The following is a 22,941-nucleotide window of genomic DNA, read 5'->3' as shown; positions in this document are numbered from 1 at the left end:
GTCACGTCTAGCAGGACCCAATAACTTGTATTCATTCATTCATTCATTCATTCATTCATTCATGTGACTGTCTTTTCTTATCAGTCTCGTGTGACTATCAACGCGACATCGTAACGTTTTGAAGTCAATGCGGATGCACACCGCTCGCGAGAAAATGTCAAACATTCATGTGCTAACGCTATGATTACCTGAATCTGCATAGGAAGGTGCTCTGGCTTCGGTTGTGGCAAATACCTCAAGGAGAGAAGAGGAGGAAGAAAGAGAGAAGCAAGAAATAAGCGCATCTCTCGCAGATCACCACCAGGCGGCTCTGGCTCGGGAAATGGAGTGATTTGCACAGCGGAGATCGGGAACGTGTGCTGCCACCAGCGGCGACTCTGCGAACTGCCCATACCTTTCGCATCCTCGTTGAACCAAGAGTTGAGGCCGTGACTTAGGTGATTGGCGAAGGTGATGCGGTCACGGGGGTACAGGAAGTTCATTATGCATTGACCGAGAAGCATATCCTGTGGGAAGAGCCGATGGGAAAGGAAGACACCAAGAAAAAAGCACAAACAGAAAGTAAGTGTAAACATTCCCAGCAGGAAAGTGGCATACACAAATGAATGGCCAGAACTGTCACGCTCGAGGGAATATGAAAGGGCACATCATGCAATGTGAATGGGCGCTCAGAGAGCGAGAGGGAGAGAGATGAAAAAGAGAGATAGGCAGGGAAGTCAACTAGAATTATAACATCCGGTTTGCTACCCTGCACTAGGAGGAGGGGAAATAGTAAAGAATAATGTAAAGAGCGGAGAGAAGAGCAGGCACGAAAACAAAAAAGTGCGGTATGCGAGTAATATAGGCCATCTAATAGGCCACTTCCACGCAAAAAGTTCTATAAGGCCTTAATTAATTTCCGGTGTGACGACAGTTTGGGTCGGCATTCCAGTACTGACTGTTTCGACAGGGGCCTGTCGTCAAGGCGAGCCAACACAGCGCACAGTGTAGCGAGCGTGGTGTGTACCTTCCCCAGTAGTTTCTATTGTCGACCTAACAAAGCAAGCCTCAGCTTGGATACAACGTTTCGGTGAGTAGACTTCTCTACAACAGGCACAATAGCAAGTGCACTTAACAAAACGTTGATTCAAGACACGTTATCGTTGTTCGGACACTGCTAACCCCTTTAGGTTTTCATCTTTCCGTGAAGATTTTTTCTTTATCTGGCACCGTCAACCTTGCTTCTGTCATTATCCCAACCTCATGGCCAGTGCTTGAAAATCGAAGTCTCAGTGACGTTATCTACTACACACGATGAAAATGTTCGAGAAGTACGCCCGTAAGGTGTCCCATTTGTGACTTACCTTTGAATAGCCAAGGTGAGAAGTGATGGAGCCAGATACGTAGATGATTGTTCCGTCTTGAAGGGACACGGCAATGGCAAATCCTTCCTGCAAGCGATACTAGCGTAAATGCACGGTAAGACGGTGGTTACAGCATGCCGCGCTCCATTAAAAGCATGGCGGCGGTAGTAGCAGTAATACAAAAGTACGCTTCTAAGAAATACAATACGAAGCAATGCAGTAACGAGATGTGAACTTACCCCATTTTTGACACAACTTTCATTCTTCAAGTGTTTGAAAGCGCTGGATCGGATGTGGGCCTTTTTGCTCGCGTTGGAGGTGTCGTCAGCATGATCTGAACCGGCATCAGACACAAAGAGAGAGGAAGCACATATTTTCAGTACAGATTCTTCAATCACATTCGTTCAAGTACGACACGAAACGGTGCATTAAATGAGCATACGAGCCTGTAGGTGCACAGCAACAACTCTTCTATAACGTGGCGACAGACTACCTCTAAAAAACCACGCGTACCTAATAAAAACTTACAAAATTTACAAATTTATATCACAAGTATGCATTACAGGCAAAATGCGGGCATTCACTCTAAGACAAAATTGAGTATTTTGGGAGCGTTTCTGCCACACGACAACAATCGTCATCCACCTCGCGTACTTTCCTCGCGTTATCACCGCGGTCGCGGCACTTCCCGGTCATGAACGGCACGCGCGTTATTAGCGTGACATAGCATTCTTGACAGCAAAGTGACGAGAGCTGGGTTTTCAAGAAAAGAAACGCGAGCAAGCCAGACGACGATTATTGTTGTGTGGCAGAAATACTCCCCAAATACTCGATTTTGTCTTAGAGTGTTGATGCCGTTGGAAACGCAATAGACCTTGCACTTCCTACACCGTGTAACGACATCATGTAGAGAAAGCTGAAACATGTTCGCTTAAGCGATGCACAAAAGAACCAAAAAGCGACGAACGAAAATGACGCAGTTATACGGGACGACATGTCACAAAAATTGCTGATTCTGTTTCATTCTAGAAATAGCACCCAACAGTTCGAAGTACCCGACGTGCATCAACTCCTCTTTAAATGGGGGGTTCGTGCACCACCGTAGATGTAACACGCCTTGACGCAATCTCAACCTAACAAATCACTTCAGTGTCTAACCTTGCATCACTTCATATCGCTACCGTCAGCATAAAACTTATGACAATGCAACTTCAATTAACTGCATTTTTGACCTTTCACATAAATACGTAAAATAGATCATATTACAATCTCATTTACTACAAAGTCGGCCTCCACTTATGTCTTTTTTTCTTAGGAGTATCTTACTCCGATAATAAAAGCAAAACTTAATGACTCAAAGTAAAATTCCCAAATATTTGTTAAAATATCCAGAGAGAAAATGCGCACAGATGCTGTGGCTCCGAGAGAGTAAATTTTCTAAGTGTTCGCTTCCACTTCAGGAAACGTGATAACGCGAACAATAAATAAATCAATAAAATGGCTTTGTTCGCTCGTAAACTTACTTTTCTTACCATCGTTACTGAGTTCCTTCGACCGACTGAAGCTGGTCAGAACCTTCAGGCACTGCATGAACCTTACTTGCATGTTAAGCGCAAATTCCAACTCCTCAAGAGAATCAGCTGATCGTTCTCGCAGCTGTTTTCCAAGTAAGCTTTACTTCTCTACCTACACCGCGGTACAGATCGCGTGAACTCAAATTCGCATCAGTGTAACGAGCGTTATGGTAATTAAAAAGCACACGATCTATCTCTTCGGCAAAATGCAGAACTAGTCCTGGCTTTTGAGACCCACGCCTGTCCTCTCGACACGAAGAGTTTCCGACAAGCTCTACCCGGCAGCCAATCTACTACCGAGTAAGCGAGAACCCAGAAGAAACTACGTCAACGCGATCCCTCCACCAAACACGCGGACGCCCTTGAGGTGACGTCATGGAGGAACTCTCTTTCGAATTGCGCGCGCTTTTCTTCCCCGCGCTTCGCGGAGGCAACTTTCTTGGCGAGACGCACAGACGCTGAAATTGACACCGACGTTGCTTTGTCGCGGCTACTTTCTTACTTTCTCAACGCTTTCTTTACGGTTTTCTTTTCGTTTTTTCTTTCATTTCGTAACGCTACAGGCGACGCAACAGCCGCATCAGTCACGTGTCGAGAAATCCTCGTGACGTCACCCGAATCCGCCAGGCTAGAACAATCTTTTTATTTGTTTCGTTGGCCTGCACAACTTCGAGGCAGCTTTTGTGGGTGATAGATTGGCGTCCATAGTCTCGGCGATCGGATGAAGTTTCCTAGAGCCCGTGACGTCGGGTTCGAACGACAGCACAAGCGATTGCGAGTGCCAGGTGGATGCAATTAGCCAACCGACGCTGCTGAGGTTTCTTCTAAGTTTCATCATCCCGAAATCGAGACGTTACTCGTGAACACGCCGGCACATTTGGGCGTTCGAGATAAGCAGATGACTCTGACGTCACGCGTCAAATGTTTCCGACACAATTTATGACCAAACTAAACGCAAATAGAGCCATGCGCAGCTCTTAAAACAACTTACAACAGCCATTTCCACAAGTCGCGAGCTATCTGTCCGCAGAGGGTTCGCTTTGTTTTGTTTTATTAAGATAGCAATTATATGGACAGTATCGGCTGAATTTTGCCGTCGCCGTCGCCGCCGTCATGCACCGTATATGTATAAGTATGTATATATATATAAAAGCCCCAAAGAAAAATAATTCAGAAAAATGCTTCCGAAGCGCGGAATCGAACCAGGGACCTCTTGCTCCGCAGCGAGTGGCGCTATCCACTGCGCCACGAAACGCAGATCCTCCACGTAGCTAACGGCGAGCGTTATATACACACCCTTTAAAGGCTGGACGGACTCAGAGACGGCAGGCGATAATAAGCGTTTCTTCATTACCAGCGAGATGGCGCTAGGAGCCTAACGGGCGCATTTAAAAGTCGTCGGCGAGCTCGCTCGCTTCTTATATTTGCGCATGGGAGAACCTTGCCCTTCCGCTGTCTGCTCGCGCGGTTTTCTCGTGGTGAGGGTAAGAGGAACGTTTCAAGCTTTCACCGTGATGTCCGCGCTCATGTTACGGCGCGTACGAATGTCACTCGAGCTCAAGGACGCCGCTAAACGAACAAACAGAAGATGAGCGCGAACTATCAAGTGTCACAGCTCGACACTTGAAGCACGCTAGTTTCCTTCGCTGCTTGGGCCGCCTTTGCAACAGGAGCGCTGTTCAAACTGAGAGTATCCATTGGCGAGCCTCACTTAGTATATTTCTTAAGGCTTCTGAAAAGTTACGGTTATGCTGCTCACTAAGCGCATGCTTCTCTTTACTTCACCAGGCCCGAACCGAGAACAAGACCAGTTGAGTTTCATTTCGAAACCACATTTTTGCTTTTGTAGTGTAGACTTTGTTCACAAGCATATCATCCTTACAGGCAAAGCACGCTTTACAGGCACGCTTCGTGGATGGATTACGAGCAGGGCTGGGCAGTGTCGCGATACAAGAGTATCGCGATAGTATTTCAGAGATACTTTTGAGTATCTGTATTTCTGTATCGAGAAGCATTTGAAAAATGTATTTGTATCTCAGTAGTGAAATACTTTTACGATGTATCGTTTGTATCGCGATAATATGCAGGACACGAGTATCCCGTTAGATTTTTTTGTCGGGAATGAGTTGAGGCGTGTTTCCAAGAGAGGAACGACGTTTTTTTTGTTTGTTTTTGTGCCAAGACAAGCAAAGGCGCGCCGCCGGTCGCCGACAGAAAAGGCGACGATGGTTTCCCCTCATGCGTAGAATGGCCCATGTGGTAAATCGCGCGACGCCACAGACGGCAGAATCGCGGAGACCATGTTGTCGGCCTCTGCCGACGAAAGTCGCGGTCTGTCAAGGCCAGTGCAGCACGCCTACTTTTTTCGGGTGGCAAGCCATTACTTCGTGACCCCCCCGCGCGGATACCGCCTTGGAACAGAGCCTTTGCAATGCTTCGCGTACGTTCAGTTTTCAAAGCGGCGGCACTTTGAAAAGCAGTTCCCGTTGTCGCGGCGGCAGTGATTAGAAGATGGCTATCTTTGTCGCGCTTTCAGCCACCGCTCCAGCGTGTCGGGATGCGTTCCTAATTGATCACAAGCGTGAAACGGTCCTTTGTGGTACCAGGCTCCCCCACCGTTGGAGCCGACTTCGCCTGTTGCGGCTTGCTGAAATGGGTGCTGGTAGCGTCGGTGGTGGTGATAGCTTTATTGAAGAGTGACCCTTTCGGCCTAGGAGACGAGTGCTTGCTGTAGTTTCTGATGGGGCGCTCTGAGCAGCTGTCCCTGTTTCCACGTCTGTTTATAGAGCTGGCAGGAGCGACTTGGGAGGGCTTAAACCTTCTCAACCCCAAACAACATGATTTTAGGAAGCCAATGTATGAATTGTACAGTTTTGACGCATTGGGTTCCATTGCGCTTAGGTAATTATGGCCGGCCTATCTGTGCAGTGGAATCCTCAGCCGTCTGACCCGGTGCCGACCGGGTCAGGCGACTAAGGATTCCGAAGATGGGGACCGACTTCGGCTTCTGAACGGTCAGAACAACTCACGTGAGGGCGGAAGTGTTTCGGTGTCTAGATGACCCGAGAAGAGATATCGCCACGCTGCACAGCTATCCGGCTATGAACGCAGTATTTATTCACTATAACGCGAATTTGTGATCCTCTGCAGCGGTAGAGAGACGCTTCTTCTGTCGCGAGTCTTGTGCTGAGGCCGAACCGACGCCGTCTAGAAGACAGCCTATTTGAGATGCTCGCACAGCAACCTTCTCAGCAAAGCAGAATTTATGTGCAAAAGAAATGCACACTTTTTCTCAGTTCGCTGGTGTTCATTAGTGATTCGAGTGATTTGCTTAAACTGAGCTATTTCTAGCATAGCTGATTTTGTTGTCACCAAGTTTGTCGATTTCGGTGTCCAATGCTTGTTACTCTTGCTGCGAAATAGCGTACTTTTTGTTGCAATTGATACGTACAATGATGTAATTATTACTAATGATGTACTTTGTAATTACCCCCCCCCCCGTCGGTAATGTCTTATTGGCATTGAGGGTGCTGTAATAAATAAATAAATGAACCGAAAGTATCAATGTATCAATGCGCTGCAACTTTACTTACAACATTATGATGCACTTATAAATGTCTTTGCGGACTATGAGCATCCTTGAAATAAAAAAGAAAGCATTCCAGTATCTGTATTGCTGTATCTGTATTCCGGAATACTTTTTTCGTCCTATTGCGAAAGTATCTCAGAAATATCCCGATACACTAAAGGCAAATGTATCTCAGTATCTGTATTTTAGGCTTCCAGTCCATGTATTTCGATATCTGTATTCCGGAATACTTTTCCGAGTATCTCTGCCCAGCCCTGATTACGAGCCGCGATACAGGAGGAAACGCCATTTGGTCACCGCGAGTGATATCGGGAGACGTCTACTGAAATAAATTCTGCATGCCAGTTTATCTCTGCTTAATTCAGAGCCAAAAGAGGATCCGTACAATAAACTTCTCTCACTGTTATGGCTCCCTCTAGCAGTTGTTCATTATTTTTAATTTTTTCCTCATGTTCTTTTATTTTTGTAGACAGCATTATAAGGTGAAAGAAGATTTACTAGTTCACCGATCCACTAAATTTCATCACCGTGGCTTGTGTTCGAGGTACCTTAGCGTACTAACATGTCACAGCTTTCTGTGAGCCTGAGCCCTGAAAGACTACGGTTTTAAGGCTTAAAGGGGCCCTGCAACATTTTTCCAAGTAGCCATGGAATGGCTTCACTAAAGGTACTTATCGCCTCACGAATCGAACGCCGCAAAAATCTTTAGAATCCGTCCAGTAAGAGTGGAGGTACGAAGATTTGTCGCACGCTGTGATTGCTTTCTCTCTTCTCTCGCACCGACAAAAGCGCTGGAAGCTAAGCAGGGGGGATGGCACGGGGGAAGAAGGCACGCCACGCGCGCCTCCTGACCTTGAGCACATTTTTTTTTCTTCGAATGCGTGGCGTACTTTCAGTTCGATCGCGTGCGCGCGTGGCGGCCTCTCGCGGCGGCCGCAGTAACTACCTAGCGCGCCATGTTCGAATCAGCCAATGGCGTGTAACCTGCCTGTGACGCCGTAAGCATCATTTTTTGTCGAGAGAAGAGAAAGCGCTTTTTAGCTGCCTTTGCGATTTTATTGTAAATCCCAGGTCGCGTGCTGCGCTATAATGTTTGGCTCGCGTGTTCTCGGGAGCCTCGACTACCGATTGGCAGCGTTTTCTGACCATGCTGAAAAAGTGTTGCAGGGCCCCTTCAATAATATTATCGTTTTCTTGATGGTGCAGATTTGATCGGGGAACTACCCGTCTTTCATCCTACGCACTTTTTTTTCGATGCATATATCTTCATTGCGCTTTTTTTTTCGTTCACGGGAAGCACGATTTGCCGCAACTTGACAGCAATCACCCATCAGCCGCTATACCAATACCATTAACCCTCAGAGCGCTGCCAACTTGATTTCCTTTGGCCTTTAAAAATGTCAATACTTTCGCAATTAAGGGAAGCACACATGCGTTTATTACCACCTTAAATTGCCCCCCACCAGGTTCGCGCATTGCCAACGATCAAGCCGATCGGTCGGTGACGATCGGTCGGCGACGATGCAATCGTGCCTGCAAAATATGACACGTCTGCGAGGCACTAAAAAGGTTGAAATTTAAAACAGAAGACCATGCCCCCCTCCCCCGCTCTCTCTCTATCGCGAGGAAGGCGCGCTTGGAGAGAGAGTGCCTACGTAATAAACGCGTGTCTGCGTAACAGGCGCTCCTCCAGAACGTCACTGACCACAGCTCGCGAAATTGGTTCTCCATCCAATGCGAAGCCCGCACTGAGTGCTTGGCGAAGCGAAAATAGAAATAGAAGAAGAAAAAGGGATGCGCTACTCGTCACGTGAACATGAAGTATTCCTTTGCCTCCAATAATTGGTAGTACGCCGCGCTTGCGGACGCTGCTTGAGGCAATGGGAGAGAGCACCTGCTCTAGCATTGAGGTCCCCCCTCCCACCACCCCTCTTGGAGACATAATAATGGGATGGTTTAATTGATTCTAAATTGTACAATAATGAACCAATTTGAAAATTTCAGAAAGTGTTCATAACACGGCCCCTTACAACTTCAAACGCGCAATCAGACTTTGCAATAGGATCAGGCGATGGCCCTTTAATTCCGAGCAACAGCTTTCCTGATATCAACGTTACCATTATTTTGTGTCAGCTTAAGAAGTAATGCTGGCGGGATTAACATTTACGGGAGCAGTCAGATGCTTAACAGCTAGGCTCTGCAGCGGCGGGATGGTATTCCACTAACGTGAAACAGTACAATTCGGTAATACGGAAACGTGTGCATTTTTCATTGTTCCTGTCATATGCGTTGCACGCCTTCTTAATTTATAGGCAACCGAAATGCTAATTTATTTTTACACGGTTATATAATTTCACTACAATTCAGTCATTCATTCATTTTCATTTGTATGCACGTTCGTTTACGATGCCACGAGGGCACTACGAAGTATGAAACGCTTATTAGCCCCGAGAACGAACACTGGCGGCGCGGCGGTCGCGGCGATGTGACGTCACGGCAAGGACTCGCTTGCTCCGCGGCCGAGGATCGCCTTTTTCTGCGCCCGCCGCGTACCCGCTCTTTCGCGATACTGTGGTGATTACTGCTCATTCTTGCGATGCAAATCTCCCAAGGAAGTTTACCCAAGAAGTTTACACTACTAGCGAAAGTTTAGTAAGCTGCAGAAATTTTGTATAATATATCTTATAATGGGCGAATTCCCGTCCGAACGGAAGATTCACTGTGAAAATGGTGATGCTGCACGAGAGCAAGACATTCGTTGTTTTCACCGCGTACTCCAAGACATCGGTGCTAAATAATTTACGCTAATGGTTCTAACTTCATTACAACTTGGCGTAGACTCCACGGTTAGAACACGCGTCCCGAAGATTACAAATTAACGTAAGACGTTTTCAATTCACTAACTACATTGCGGTTTATCGTACAAGTTATGTCTGCATTTGCAGATTATCTAGGTGACTTGACAGAATTACGCTTTCTGCTACAGGAGACTAGATGAATCTGTCTATCGTAAAGAATCACTTCGGGAAATTAAACAAAATAATACTGCCACGCACACAATGGTTCCGGAAATTCTGAGGTGTTAGTATACTTGGATTATGTAAACATTTCTTCTCAACACTCGTCTGGGATTATGTGGCCGTATACCCCGATTTGCGTGAACTGCTGGTCCGATCAACCGCCGGGTCACAAGCGGTAATGTTAAATTCACGTGGGAGCACTGCTGATAGCAATCGCCTGCAAAACAAACGCCTGAAAGTTGAAATGAGCGTTTTGAACTGTTTCGATGGCACTCTCAGTGACGTGGCCCACGTATTAATTAAACGTCCTTCGCCTTAATGAGTCAATTAATGGTCTCGCACATCATGTCCACATAAAGGTTGATGATGTTCAGGGGTATATCAAATGCAAAGAAAATTAATTTATGAGCTGGCTACCCTAACTAGTACTTATACAAGTGTAACAGCGCCGTTGCTACGATGCTGCATGAAGACACAATCTGACAGCAATAAGAAGTTTCCGCAATTAACCTGAACTTTTTCATGTTATGAAATGAAGCCCCGAAATTATTGCGAGAAAAACGTGAAATTAAACAACATGATGAGTGAGCGAGTACACAAGAAAAACAAACACAACAACTGCGGCGGTATTCTCGGGCAAACGCTTTCGAGATATTTTGCGAAGCTCAATACTGCATGCGCTTTCGTAATCGTGCGCGGGGCTTAGCACACCGGCAAGAACGCTGTCCACCGATCGCGGATGCGTCCGATGCAAATAACATTTGTGGAGGCGAAGCCATCATATTTTTTAAAGTAATCGCCCGTGAACAACGCAACCTAATAATGTGAATAGGGTATCTTCCGTGTCAAGACCGCGATATGATTGTGAGACACGCTGCAGATTAATTTTGACCGTCTCGAATTCTTTAACGGGCTCCTGTATCTAAGCAGAGGAATGCTGCTTTTCACACCCGTCGGAATGCGGCTGCTGTGGTCGGGACTCGGACCCATCCCCGATGTTAGCAGCGCGACATAACAACAAATCTCATCACCCCTTTCAAAGTGTGCACGACGGCGCGCGGGCACCGTTGGGGACTGTGAAGAAAAAATACGTAGAACTTTTTGTCGTTCTACTATAGGAACATTATCGATGCTGTTTTCGTCATTCATCTGAAGCTTGAGACAGGCAAAAAGCGAACGTAAACAGTGGAACAGCGCACGAAGCAAGCGCGTGATATGCCGGCGCGTCACGGCGGGCGTCGAAGAGTCCTTGCCGTGACGTCATCCACGCCTCCCGCCAGGCGGCGCCACCCCAACTTCTCGGGGCTAATAGGCTTGAGCGCCTACTTTACAAATAATCTTATAGCGAATTTGAGTAGTGAATTCACACCAAAGCACCATTGTTTATGTTCAAACAAGACCATAGTTCAAGTGAAGATGCAGGGCTTGAAGAGATGAAAAAAAGTTCTTCGACAGGGAACGCCGCCGGGTCTGAAACATTGGCTCCAGCCACATTTCCTGTCCGATGATTTTTTTCATCTGTTTCAATGTTTCCACTCACTCGCTCATTCTACATTGCCACTCACCCACTAATTCTATGTAGTCACTCACTCGCTGATTCTGTTTTCACTCACTCACTCACTAATTGATTGATTGATTGATTGATTGATTGATTGATTGATTGATTGATTGATTGATTGATTGATTGATTGATTGATTGATTGATTGATTGATTGATTGATTGATTGATTGATTGATTGATTGATTGAAGCGAGTGGTGCGGCTTACCGCGCAGGCACTGCACGTAGCAGATGAGCGGGTTGAGCTCCCTTAGCTGGTCGGGGTACACGTCGGGCATCAGCGACTTCATGTTCCGCTTGCTGGGGGCGGAGGGTGGGCTGGCCCCACCGAGGAGGACGGCTCCGCCCGCTGGCGCCCGGTCCTCCCGGGCCGGCTCCTCCGTGGACGTCGCGATTATCGCGCGGGCCTCTTACAGCGTTGGGGGCTCACGCCGGACGAAGGCTCAACACTGCGAACCACCACCATCGAGGTCACATGCCAAGAGCAATCTACGTTGTGCCTCAATTCACCATTGATACGACATCATTTTAGTCGTATTTTAGAATAGGAAACAACTGTTTTCAAGGCATTGTGAGGTGTAGCGTGTTCATTCGAGATACTTATGACGGGTCGAGGCGGGTTAACCGTTAGCAATGGGTAAATGGGCCACCAATCAAATGGCCTGATCGAATAGACCAGCCATTGGATGAGTTGTAGCCATTAGAGCAATTCAAACCACCAGTCTACTGGACTGGTCCGATCGTTATAAGAGAAGGCGGTTTCTCTATTCGTATTGTGTGTTTCAAGCTCGCTGCAGCGCCTGGGATTAGAGAGGTAACTTCAGTTTGGACCATGTTTGAGGAACAGACTGGTGCAACGTGCTGTTCTGCGCAGATACGTCGTGTGTGCTACAAACGGAAATTGACCTTATAAATTCCGTTGAACTGTCCCAAACCCGGGGACAGAAGCGCGGAGATTGCAACCCTACCTAGTCTGCGTTAACTTTGTTAGGTGAGTGAAGTAGCGGATGTGTAGTAGTGTCGTTGCCTTCGTGCCCTTCTGCTGCGCCTTGGTTATAGTGCTGTTACTGCGTTGAAGACGATCAACCGACTAGCTCGTGCTCCCACTTTGAGAACAAGGCTTATTACTCTACCCTGCATCATAGCTTTTAGCCGGCAGCCATTTTTTTTTTCATTTACACGAAGCAGCTCATAACGAATGTGCGGAGTTCGTTCAAAGAATCGCTCAAAGAATTTATTATTTCATGTAGCATTTTGGCGCCATAGTCCTTTTGAAACATGCAACCTACACTTCAAAGGAATAGTTGTTCTCCGTTTTCGAAATGTCCTGCGGTTTCCCGATCCCACTTACCGTCAACACTTGGACACACTGTCCTCATCCATCGCCAAACGATAAGCTGGCTAAACTTCTGAAAGAGCTACCTCTTTTTCTCCCGGCTATTAATGGTGAGTGAGAAGGCGAGCGTCAGCGGAAGACGCGCGAAAACTTTACCAGTAGCTTATGACAGCTCAGTTGATTCAGCGGTAGCATGTTGTAAGTAGCTTCACTTGGACATTCTTACCTGATCGCATTACCCCATGCTTGAGCACGTAATAATTAAGCTAAAAGTCAACGTGTGCCACACTAAGATCTCAACAAAAGTAATAGAGCAACGACTGTCAAGCTACAGATGCCATTCAGGGTGATCGTGGTCACCGGCGAAAGTGCGCGTTTGCGCCAAACACGTAAGTCTTTCGCTGTGCGAGATACCATCGAATTACCGAAGTAGGTAGTAGTTGTAGCAAAAGATTACTCCGCCTGTTTTCTTGTTCCTCTCTCTCTTTCTCTCTCTCAGGGTTTAACTGAGCACCCTACAATGCTAATATGACGACCATAGGCGTGCGCAGGGTTCCCCATCAGGGGGGGGGGGGGCGAAGGTTCATCGCAGCGCCCCCCCCCACCCTACTAAGTCAATGTATGGGGCAGATTTTGCGCCCCCCTCTTAGGTGATTAGGGGGGGCGGCCGCCCCCCCCTGCCCCCCCCCCCCTGTGCGCACGCCTATGATGACGACCGAACATCCTAGTACAACGCCGGGTTTTTGACGCAGCTTACAGTATCGATCCCTTGCCCGTTCAGACATACATATGCCATAGATTCAAGATATACATCGGTGCTCAGTGTCTTTATGACGTACCTCTCGTCCTCTTCGATCGGTGACGCAAGGAATACCAAGGCAGCGTGCGCTGCAAGAGTCGATTACCTTTGAATGGAAATGAAGAGAAAAATATATATACGGACTTCGATAGACGATGACTTGGCGAATTCTGTGGTTGGTCTGCTTGAGCGCACGCAACATATGGTTGCATCTCCCGTGCCAACATTATCGGCATCTTAAGAGCCCTATGGTTGGCTTCGATGACGCCGTCGAAACCACGCCGAAATTATCAGCCGAACTCATGATGCTAATGACGCCTGCAACAGCACTTCAAGAAAGACACCAAACCTAGTCTCTGCAACGCGCACAAACTAAAATAAGATTTCCGATAGCTACTTAGAGATGCCCAACTTTCTCGTCTATATGTAACCGTTATCTATATGGCTAAAATTACGTGGTTTCATGGCATGCGCCTTTTTTATACGGTGGATGCAACGACTAGACCTAAAACAGATATCCGGGACTATTTGTAAACCGATCTCTACGCAGCAACCCCTTTATAAGAGAAACGTTACAGCTACAGCCTACGGCGCAGTTCGCAATCTTTACATGACATCAGAGAATGCCGCGTGACGTCAATTTGTCGAAGATTCGCGCGTGCTCCAGTTTGACGATGTCATGGCCAGAGGTGTCCTATGGTATCGCACTTGCATGCGGGCTCCTTCGACACGAGGGTCTGTTACGCAACCGCCGTTAGCCCATCGCGCCGAGAGCGCCTTGGTCAGTCGGACCTCTCTGACGTCCGTCATGACGTCAAACGCGGAGCGCGGGCCTTTTTGCTCGGCTGGTCGTCGCCGTACAAAAAATAAATAAAAATAAAACGACGTTAGAGAAGCAGCAGTCCTATTCGCGATATTTGTTCGCTGTTTTATATCGTCTGTCTTTGTCTCGTGCACGCCATTGTGGTGATGCTACGGTATGCGCTCGCGAAGCAACGATATGTATGTAATAAAGTGACGTCAGAACGAGTTTCATCGCTAGCGCCGCAACTGAACTGTCATACAGGATTGCACAATCTTTGTTCATAGCGAGCAATTGGTGCGAGCGTGACTAGTTCTCCGCGTTGGATGCCGATAGAGGCTACAATGACATTGGCGACCCCGGCTCAGGACTCCCTGGCACAATCGCATAAGCAAAAACATTATAATGATAAAGGCGCCCGTACTATACCCAAAGCATGACGTCATCATTGCGTTTGCGCCAACTCGAGAGCGGCATGCAGCTGCGCATGCGTACGGGCACCGAGGTTGTGCACTTACGTAGGCTGTACAGGTTGTTTAGAGGTGTAACTTTGTAGTTTGCAAAGCATTTTTTTAGCCGAATGGTAGAAACGCTATACGGAAAGAAGTTGGATAATGTTAACAGACTACACGTACATGTATACAGTAGAACCCCGCTGATACGTTTTTGAAGGGACCGTAGGAAATAAACGTAAGAGACGGGAAACGCAAGAGCCGAAAAACAGGAAAAACGGCAAAATATTTAGTGGTACAGACTTTTATTTCAATTCTTACGAGCAGCATGAAAATTGGCGCGCTCAGCCGCGATCTAGTCGATGGATAGAAACGCGGAGCTTAGGACGGCCTTATCCACAGAAATGTAATCAACGTATGTGATTTTTTTAACACCAACAGCTGTAGGCATGAAAGAACTAAGCACACGCAATCACGACCGGCGCGGCGAGTCCGACCGCGAACCGCACGCACGACCATGCGAGCTCCAACCAGCTCGAACTCCTCCCGTTCTCCGACAAATAACGATGATGATGAGTCTACGCCAACGCGATGGCAGAAGTGAATGCCAATCTCGAAGGCCTTGCTTTCGCAAGCAATTACGTCATACACGCCATGTTTGTGCAATGCAAATTTCAGAGGCTATGTTTTTGTCAATAGTAAATGCCAATCTCGAAGGCCTTGCTTTCGCGAGCAGTTACGTCATACACGCCATTTTTGCAATTTGAATCTCGAAGGCCATGCTTTTGTTTGCATCAATTGAAAGATTCTGTTGCTTGCGCCTCTCATGCGGCTAATATTACGGTCAAACGAGGCCAAGCTGCGTGAAAATGCGCCATGGCCGCTCTCTTTGGTAGTCACTCGGTCGGCTCCGGGCGCACTTCACGACGTATCATACGGGAACGGTCCGACAGTTACGACGTAACAGCGGGGTTCCCAATACATTGTATCCTATGGGAGCTATGCCGGGACCGGCGGAAAACGACGTAACAGCCGGGAAAACACAGCAGTGAGGAACGTAACAGCGGGGTTCTACTGTACCCCTCAGCAGACAGCCTGTTCTGTCCGCCTAGGTGGTACAGTGGTTACGATGCGCGGCTGCTGACCCAAAGTCGCGGGTGCAATCCCGTCCGCGGCGGTCGCATTTCGATGGAGGCGAAATACTAGAGACAATAGACAATATATATCGTTTCACAATATATCTATTCACCGAGCTCCGTTGACACTTGATAAAGATAACGCCAGGAAATTTGCCGCCGCTTCTGTAAGCAGGACGGCTTCGTGATTCAACCAGCAGGGAAATCATCCAGAACACGTAAGTTGTTTCGCTGTTACACAACAATGAATAAACAAATTTAAACATATCAGGGCTCAGGGGCGTAGCCAGAAATTTTTTTCGGAGGGGGGGGGGGGGGGGGGGGGGTTCAACCTTACTTTATGTATGTTCGTGCGTGCGTTTGTATGTGCGTGTGTATATACACGCAGGCAAAACTGAAACATTTGCGGGGGGGGGTTGAATCCCCCCCCCCTGGCTACGCCCCTATCAGGGCTATTAATCGGCTTTCAGAGCTTCGTGTGCAAGAAGGCCTAGTAATGAGCCCATAATAAAACCTAGTTCACATATTTAGTAATGAACACGTATACAATATGCGGTCGACACCTATTCGAGTAACACAAGCAATTTAGTCAACTGACATCGTTAAACGTGCAACTGCGCGAACTGTCGTGCTTTTCGTCGCAGTTAAATGCATAATTGCGTTTCCTAGAAATTATGCATTAGAAAGAGAGCACGACAACTCTGAGATTGATTGAAGGATGCTTTCAATCTCGAGTATTAAACGCGTGCACGTAGACAAACTGAAACGAATAATCACGATTTATATCCGTGGCTGTTGAACAACGATAACGATGATCAATCGCTATTGGCATCCCCTTAGTAACAGTACGGTGATAGCCACCTGGTCTACAATCAACGATCTCCAACGATCGCAGCGCCAACCTGCCATCTGGCGAGTTTCATCTCAAACCGTACGGTCGATATCAAGGGGCTTCGAGATTCGAGCCATGACACGGACCCGCGAGTCGCGGTGACCGGTAATACGCGTGTCTGAAAGGGCACAGATGGCGCTTCATGCAGTTCGTTTCGTGCGCTCTTACTTTACTACCTTTATTTTATAGCTATCCGTACTTTGCACGTTGTGACGCCGAACATATTTTTACGGTCAGGCCTTCGCAGAAAGACTGATCAAGGTGGTGGTAGTTATGATGTTGCCGCCGGCGGGGCTAACAGATCTAGGTTTAACTTGCCGTTTTCATCCTCAAGAAAGATAGCAAAAACTCGACAGCTTCGTACACGTTTACTCGCGTTCGATTCGCATCCCTTTCGATTATTACTAGACCTGAGCAATAATAATAATGATAATAATGACGACCACATAAAGCGTATCTGTCGAGATAACGCGATCTCTGTAGTTGGAAAACCAGAAAGTTCACTAATAGTTAAATAGGTCTCACTAATGTTACTGTACTCGTCGCGCAATCAGGATTCGTATGCCAGTCGGTGGCCTCTCATAAACAACGCAACCATCTCTGAACGATAAGTGGGTACAGAAATTGATAGGAATATAGTTAACCAAACTGCACTGCCGCGCAGCTTCACGTGCGCATGTGGAAAGCGCTGCATGTGGCAGACTCTCGTTGAATAAGCAAGAAATACGCGCAAATACTGCTTATTTGGTAAAATGAAACAGCTGAACAAATACATTACAGTTCGGTACAGTAGTAAGAGTGACAAATACGAAGTTACAATTCTTTGCATTGTATAACAAGCTCACTGCGTACGTTTTTCTAGCTGGTTCAGGCACGGTGACAAATTGAACGGTAAACATGTTATGTCCTATTGAAAAGAAAGAAGAAATGCACATCGCATTCTAGAGGGAAAAAGTTCGTGTCGATATGTGCCAGACAAATCGCGCCGCCACATTTGGGACGATTGCACGAGAGCATTCAACAAGTCTGTATCGCGTTCAAGGCGGGCGTGACGGTAACGAGTGTTCAGCGTACTGCGAAAGCGTTGTGCCAGAATATACCTATCATTAGATTTAGCGCAAAACAAACAACAGGGCACAAAAGAAGGCACGAAGATACGTCATCTTATTCTGAGTTCTCATGTCTCGTTCCGCTAAGCCTAAAGGTATGCAGTACCAACTAGCCCACCAGTCTGTCTTACGGGGATATAGTTTCTAGGACGGCATACATGGGAACCTAACAAGCTGGAGGAAGGTACACAATGCGCACGAAGCATACCTAACTACAGTGCGAACATTTATATGGAGAATGCATTAGGAGATCAAGTACGACGGGACACAGTATGCCGCTAGACAGCGCAAAACCACGAGAGCCAAATATTCAAACGAAGTTTTCAATATCTGGGCTGCGACGATGTCGCCCAACTCAAAACTTAAGCCCCGTCTCCGCAGCTCTCAAAGAAGGGTAAACTAAAGCTCCTTCGCATGAAACTACGACAGACGGTACGTGCGTGGTGCGTTCAAGTCTCTCATGCGCACGGCACCGCGGACATACGCCCGTGAGCACGCTTAGCGTGAACACAGGAGCGCGTGCCGCCCACAGGGTGCCTTGATGCCCGCGCGCTCCGCACTCCAGCCGCCCATAGAGTCACTGTATATGCTACCTTTAGGTAGTACAGTAACTTTAGCCACCCAGTGCTATCAGTGACCCCTACCTACACCAACGCGAGGCTCGACGCATGCGCAGTGCGCTAGCAACGAGACTATTGCACCATCGCGCGCAAGTGATCCGAGATCCGAGCGCACTTTCGTCGAACTTTCGTCGAAGGCGCTCACCGATGACGCGACGCGCTTGGTAGTAACATAGCCAATCTGCAAACGAACTACGCATGTGGAGAGTCTCGCATTCGCGTTGGTAGGCGTCGCTCACGGCACTGTGCTGCACACTTCCTGCGCAGATTGACCAGCCGGAGCGGGCAAGGCCCGGATACTGTGCGCACTTGTGCGGCGCGTCCCTGTTCACCGTGGTTTGGTATTGAGACGCCACCTGATATGCACACAGCGGTCCACACTGTTAAAGGGAACATCGGAGCGTGCGGCAGCAGCTCGGCGCCACCGCCGGCCAGCGGCTGCAACGAGTTTCGCGCAGGCGCAGTGCGCGCTGTGAGTCGTGCTCTTTCGTCGTCCGCTGCCGTCTGCTTCCTGCGCTTCGAATCGTGGCGAAGCGAACCGTTGACGCGACGAAGGATCACCGGGCGCGGGGCTCACTGCGCGTGCGCGAAACTCGTTGCAGCCGCTGGCCGGCGGTGGCGCCGAGCTGCCGCCACACGCTCGGATGTTCCCTTTAACAGTGGACCGCTGTGTACTTCGAGAATAACGGCTCTTGCCTCGGAAACGTTTAAGAGCACATTTGCGTATATTGTCACCTTCTATAGAGTGCTCAGAGATAAGACCCTAGTAGCGCTTAACAAAGTCATAGGAACCATGGCAAATAGTAAGTGTAAATGGGTAGACAACTTTTGTTTGATTACACGTGTCGAGCGCGCATACGACTCACAAGATTATTAATAAAAAACTGGCTTCGCCAGGCCTGGCCGACCGCTAGATCTTGATCGTTCGATCCATGGATTTTCTGCTACTAGATTTTCTGCGCGAATCAAATCTGTTCGCGTATCTCTGACGCCATATTTTACTACGTCTAAGGGAAAACTATTCAAATAAAAAAAATCACGAAGTTTGAATATAAATTGTTTTCGCAAAGGAAATCTAAATGTCTAAAGCAATGTGCACGTGATCGTAATAGGATGTCGTCACAGAGTAAGCACAACACGTTATAAGAGCTACATATTTAAGGTTTAGATCAACGGCCACAGGTTGACACTACTGCGAACATGATTTAAGTGACAGCGCTGCCATATGAAAGTTGTGTAAGCTCGCTTATTTGTTATTTACTGATTTCAATCAAATTCAGTAATAAGCGATGTTCCTGCTAGGTTCATATTGTTACAGTTGTAGCATATTCATCCTAGAGCACCCCAAATATGCTTACGTAACAGTAATACTGTCTTGACAGACACCGCAGTTGTTTGTATCAAAGTCGTTCGACACTATGCCAAGGAGCATGACATTTCACTGAAAGGTCGCCCTAACGCTATAGCTCGTATTGTGGTCTGCGATAATCACAGTCGCCTCTTCATTCCAAACGCGAAACTCTGTCAACAACGCGTGGTTTTCAGTTCACGAAGGTACTTTATGCAACTCGAAGACGGGCTAATGTAACAGTACTGATGGTTTCCAAAATGCTTGAAACATCGGGTTATTGTTACGCTGCAGGACGAAATGCATGAACGCTTTGCATGATCGGAGAAACGCTACTTAATGTGCGCAAATAGGTTAGCACCGTTAAAGTTAGTATTTTTAAAGAACCTAGCATTGTTAATATCATCATAACCCTAATTATGTCCACTACAGGGTGAAAGCCTCTCACAGCCATCCCTGAGTATCCATGTGATGCCGTCACTCAAGATAGACGTAGGAAGCGTACACATTACAAGAGTACATAAGTCATACAGGAATGTAATATCGAGACACAGACGTATGTCGGTAGCCTGGAAGCTAGTAAGTTCATGCGTTCGAAGGGAAACCTTTCATGAAAAACGAAAATCTCGTCTCGAAATGTGACACAGTGGAGTCAGTGTGAGGAAAGACCTGGGAATTCGTTTTTCTTGATACGTGACATTTACAGCGTATACAGTTATTTATGGAATAACGGCTGTACTGCGCTCGGGCACATGCGAAGACCGAATGAAACGGGGGGAATGCGCGTGCTGTTATCCGCGAAAGTCGTAACTTTCTTTTTTCTCGTTCCTACCGGTAACGCAGCGCAATTTGCTAAGCTTTCTAAGCTGTTGCTATAGAATAGTAACTTTTGTACAAGTTGTCCACCGTGCTGCGCAACTGAAAGGCGTGCAGCGCCCTCTATCTACCCCAACGTGGTGGCCTATGGAGCGCTTACAAGTCGTATGCATGCGCCGCGAAAACAGCGTAGACCACGGTGTCCTGTATATTAGCGCATTCAAAATCCTTGTTTTATTTCAACGGAGGAAAACTGAGACATTCAAGAGCTCACACTGGCAAATTATTCTCAGAAGCTATAGGTGGATTCACTTACTATCGAATTCTCATTTTAGCTTCGTTCTGCCGACGGATGAATGACGACATTCTCTTTCGTATATTCATTTGGCGGAAAAAAAGGAGGGGCCAAACTTCCCAGTCCATGAAGTTCGCGCCGATAGCTCAAGTGGTTCATTATTGTGACGTCACAGATTTCTGCACTCGAATTCCGTTATGACGCAGAAGAAAGTTCCGGAAACTTGCTAGGCCGAATCCTTGGTTCTATTAGAACAACAGTGTGTTGCGGTTTTTATTATTGGACGATTCACTACATTATAGTCAGCTAGGCCAAAATCCGTGACGTCATTTCAGAGTCACCTGGCAACATTACGGTAGCGTCGCCACCTATCCATCTATGTACGTCTCTCTTATACCTTGTCTAGGCCTTGTTTCACAGTAAACGTGGTCATTACATTGCGTAGTCCACTTTATAAGGGCGTTCTACCTCGAACAAGCGCCCTACCGAAGTCAGTCAGCCTGTTCTGAGCCCGTTTTCTAAAGCAATGTCTATGTTCGGTATGACTACTGATGGAAGTAAAGTCGATCTTGCCTCTCAGTGACCCGTATTAATAATAATGTGCCACTATCTTGCCCAATGGTACACATCAAATCATTTCCAACCGAGTGTACACGTGCGAAAATTATTTGAGGAGTTGATGTGTTTTACTGAGATCACGATACTAAACTTGCACGCAACTATGTTCGAATGACCATACCCTTCGTTGTCATCAATTCACTCACAAGATGAGGGTCGGATGCAGATTGTCATTAAGATAGTTTTAAATTGTTCATGCCATGTCTTGCAGTGGCGTTCTTTTGAGGCTTCGTTATCCGTATCTCGTTTCTCAGAGCACCCACGATTAGTCTGAAGACGTTCGTTCTGCCAAGTAATACATGTGTCACGAAATAATATAGTCGGCCTGTAAGTTTTGTCAAAATGAACTCAACCTATAATCTCCTGTAAGTGCACTGCACTAAGCTATCGGGAACGCTCGCAGGCTAGGCTGTCGTCGAGCGCAACTTGAGAAGATAGCGGTTCAAAAAAAAAAGTGTTTTAAAAGAATTCGTGAAGTGCTTACCTGGGGCCGGACGCAGACGGGAAGACACGGGCTCTCGCGCCGGATTCGACACACAAAAATCCAAGAAACTGCCCAAGCTCATCCCTGCTGCGGCGTCGTCGGGGTACATCCCGTGGTGGGGGCCCGTGTCGCAGGCGGCCAAACTTTTTTCCACGCGCGCACACCGGCCAAGCTCCCGCTCCTCTCTGAGCGCTCCTCCCTTTCGCGCGCAGCCCAGTCGCCGGGCGCTTACCTGCCGCGCCGCCCGCTGCGTCACACCATCGCAGCCGGATCGATGCCCAGTCACGTTTCGGACGTTTTACCTCCCTTCCCGTGACCCCTCCTCTCCCCCGCGGCTTGTGAGGAGGAGTAAGCACTCCATCAACCGACGCGGAGAGAATGTATGCTGCTCCTCACAAGCTCCGTGTGCTGCGATGAAAGTTGCGTGCACTACGGCAGTTCAGTGCGGCGGCTGATACTTGTCACTTTCGTGACTGACACTTGTCAGTCAGTCACAAAATGAGCAAGGCCTCATATATACCGATTCAAGTAGTCAACGATACGGAACCATGATTATCAAGCCCCACTATACGAAAGATAACTCTTTATCTATAAGGGCTATGGAAGGGTACTGACGCAGCTTCTAGGTTCGCGTTTTTCTGGGCTTCCATGTCCGGTCAGTCAGTCAGTCAGGCAGTCAGTGTATTGACGAGACATGAAAAGTAAACAGCGCAAAACAACCAACAGCGCGACTAAAATCAACGAGATAGGACAATCACTAAACGCGGCGCTTGTCCGATATCCTTGTGCTTCGTTCCCGTCTTGGTATCTCGCCGCTTACGTTCAGAACAGATTAGCAAATTGCTCAGTCAAAGCCGCCTTGCCAAGTTGACGAGAGTTATAAGAGGGCTAAATTGAGCGAGCTGGTAAGTATTCACGCTGAAATTCTGATTTAAAAAAATGAATACTGAGTTTGGGCGAAAGGGATAACGCAATGCTCACGTCACGTGCTCTCTCTTTCGCTCTTACTTGTTTTTCTCGCTGACATTTCTAACGTAACGACAACCAGCTACGTTTTTTCGAGAGCGTGACTTCAGTAGCGTTCACTCATTGTACGCTACTAGTACTTCTGACAAGCACCCGTTGATCAGAAATCTTCATACGAAGAGG

The 22,941-nt window shown here is 47.5% G+C and overlaps 1 protein-coding gene across 2 annotated transcripts; it reads right to left on the bottom strand.

Moving 5' to 3' along the window:
• Positions 1-147: 147 nt before the first annotated feature.
• LOC119389255 (period circadian protein-like) lies at positions 148-22,025 on the bottom strand. Of its 2 annotated transcripts, XM_037656460.2 has the most exons (6): positions 21,793-22,025; positions 11,294-11,534; positions 1,583-1,677; positions 1,344-1,430; positions 395-506; positions 148-234 (listed from the first exon to the last, which is right to left on the bottom strand). In XM_037656460.2, exons 2-6 carry the CDS (start codon positions 11,373-11,375, stop codon positions 185-187), a joined length of 426 nt encoding a protein of 141 aa, XP_037512388.1. In that variant the 5' UTR covers positions 11,376-11,534; positions 21,793-22,025; the 3' UTR covers positions 148-184. The 2 variants fall into 2 exon arrangements, with proteins under 2 accessions (XP_037512388.1, XP_049270448.1); XM_049414491.1 differs by lacking the exon at positions 11,294-11,534.
• Between the last annotated feature and the right edge of the window lie 916 nt (positions 22,026-22,941).

Source organism: Rhipicephalus sanguineus, chromosome 4 (assembly GCF_013339695.2).
Source record: "Rhipicephalus sanguineus isolate Rsan-2018 chromosome 4, BIME_Rsan_1.4, whole genome shotgun sequence".
Classification (NCBI taxonomy): Eukaryota; Metazoa; Arthropoda; class Arachnida; order Ixodida; family Ixodidae; genus Rhipicephalus; species Rhipicephalus sanguineus.
The sequence above is the reverse complement of the archived record's forward strand: the minus strand, read 5'-3'. Positions and strand labels throughout refer to the sequence as shown.